Below are 992 nucleotides of genomic sequence, written 5' to 3'. Positions count from 1 at the left end.
GGCTGTGGGGGCACTGGCGGTGGCAGGGGTGGGCTCCCCGCAGTGGCTGTGGCTGCAGCATAGCAGGCGGATCCGGTAGTTGTAGCACATCTTGAACAGGCCCATCTGCTCGTCATTCCTGCAGACCAGGCCGAAGCTGGGGTCGCAGTGCACGAGCTGCCCCAGCTCCTCGGGCCTCCTGTCCGGGAAGTTCACTGCCTGGCACTCTATGTCCTGCGGCCGCTCACACATGTCGCCCCCCGCGCTCCTGATCCTGTCGTATGACTCGATGTCGCCCCCAGCCTCCTCGGACTTGGGGTAATCCTCATCGAACCACTCCGTCCACTGGCAGCGGGGCTGGCAGGTGGTGCCGGGGACCTCGGAGCTGCTTGCCACCCGCGTCTGTGTCATCGGTGAGGTCAAGGCTGTGGTGGCCCGGACGGGGGAGGTGGACCGGCAAAATAGAAAGGGGTTTGTTTAATTGCTAACACCTCCTGTTGTTTTCATCTAAACTCTATAGGTCAAATAGAGGAAGAAACACAATGCATTCTATAGAATACACAATGGCTCAAGGAGATCAGTCAGGACAGCATAGAGCAGTCCATATTGTCCAACCTACAAGAAGCTCTGCCCAAGCACCCGCAGCTCGTAGTTGTGGCAGAGCGGAGGGTCCTGCTCGCTGTTGAGGCACCTGAGCCCGAGCCGGGGGCTGCACTCCACCTTCTGGCCCAGCTGCTCCAGGGGCGTGTCTGGAAGCAGCTGCGCGCGGCACTCGACTCCGGCTGGCGCTGGGCAGACCTGGTGACCCCTCTGCCTCAGGTTGGCAAACGTCTCGAAGTCCCCACCTCCCATGCCCGGCTCCGGGCGGCCGCTGTCGTACCAGGCAGACCAGTGGCACAGCTCTTGCACGCACACGGTGGAGAGCGTGGGGACCGGACCTGTGGGGAGGGGGCGGGCTGTAACCTCCTCGCGTCCTTGTTGGCCGCGCCCAGGAGGAGGGTGACGCGGGTCCC

At 63.1% G+C, this 992-nt stretch overlaps 1 protein-coding gene across 1 annotated transcript in view; it reads right to left on the bottom strand.

Annotated features, from left to right (window-relative positions):
• The window catches only part of LOC102766465 (mucin-5B), a 37624-nt gene that overhangs the window by 19792 nt on the left and 16840 nt on the right, over positions 1 to 992 (bottom strand). The window contains exons 19-20 of the mRNA XM_015560172.1: positions 599 to 953; positions 4 to 439 (exon numbers count right to left, since the gene is read on the bottom strand). Coding sequence (XP_015415658.1) covers positions 4 to 439; positions 599 to 953 — 791 coding nt within the window. The remainder of the gene's footprint in view (positions 1 to 3; positions 440 to 598; positions 954 to 992) is intronic.

This window comes from Myotis davidii, unplaced genomic scaffold, assembly GCF_000327345.1.
Source record: "Myotis davidii unplaced genomic scaffold, ASM32734v1 scaffold3211, whole genome shotgun sequence".
Lineage (NCBI taxonomy): Eukaryota > Metazoa > Chordata > Mammalia > Chiroptera > Vespertilionidae > Myotis > Myotis davidii.
This window is presented reverse-complemented; position numbering and strand designations above follow the sequence as displayed.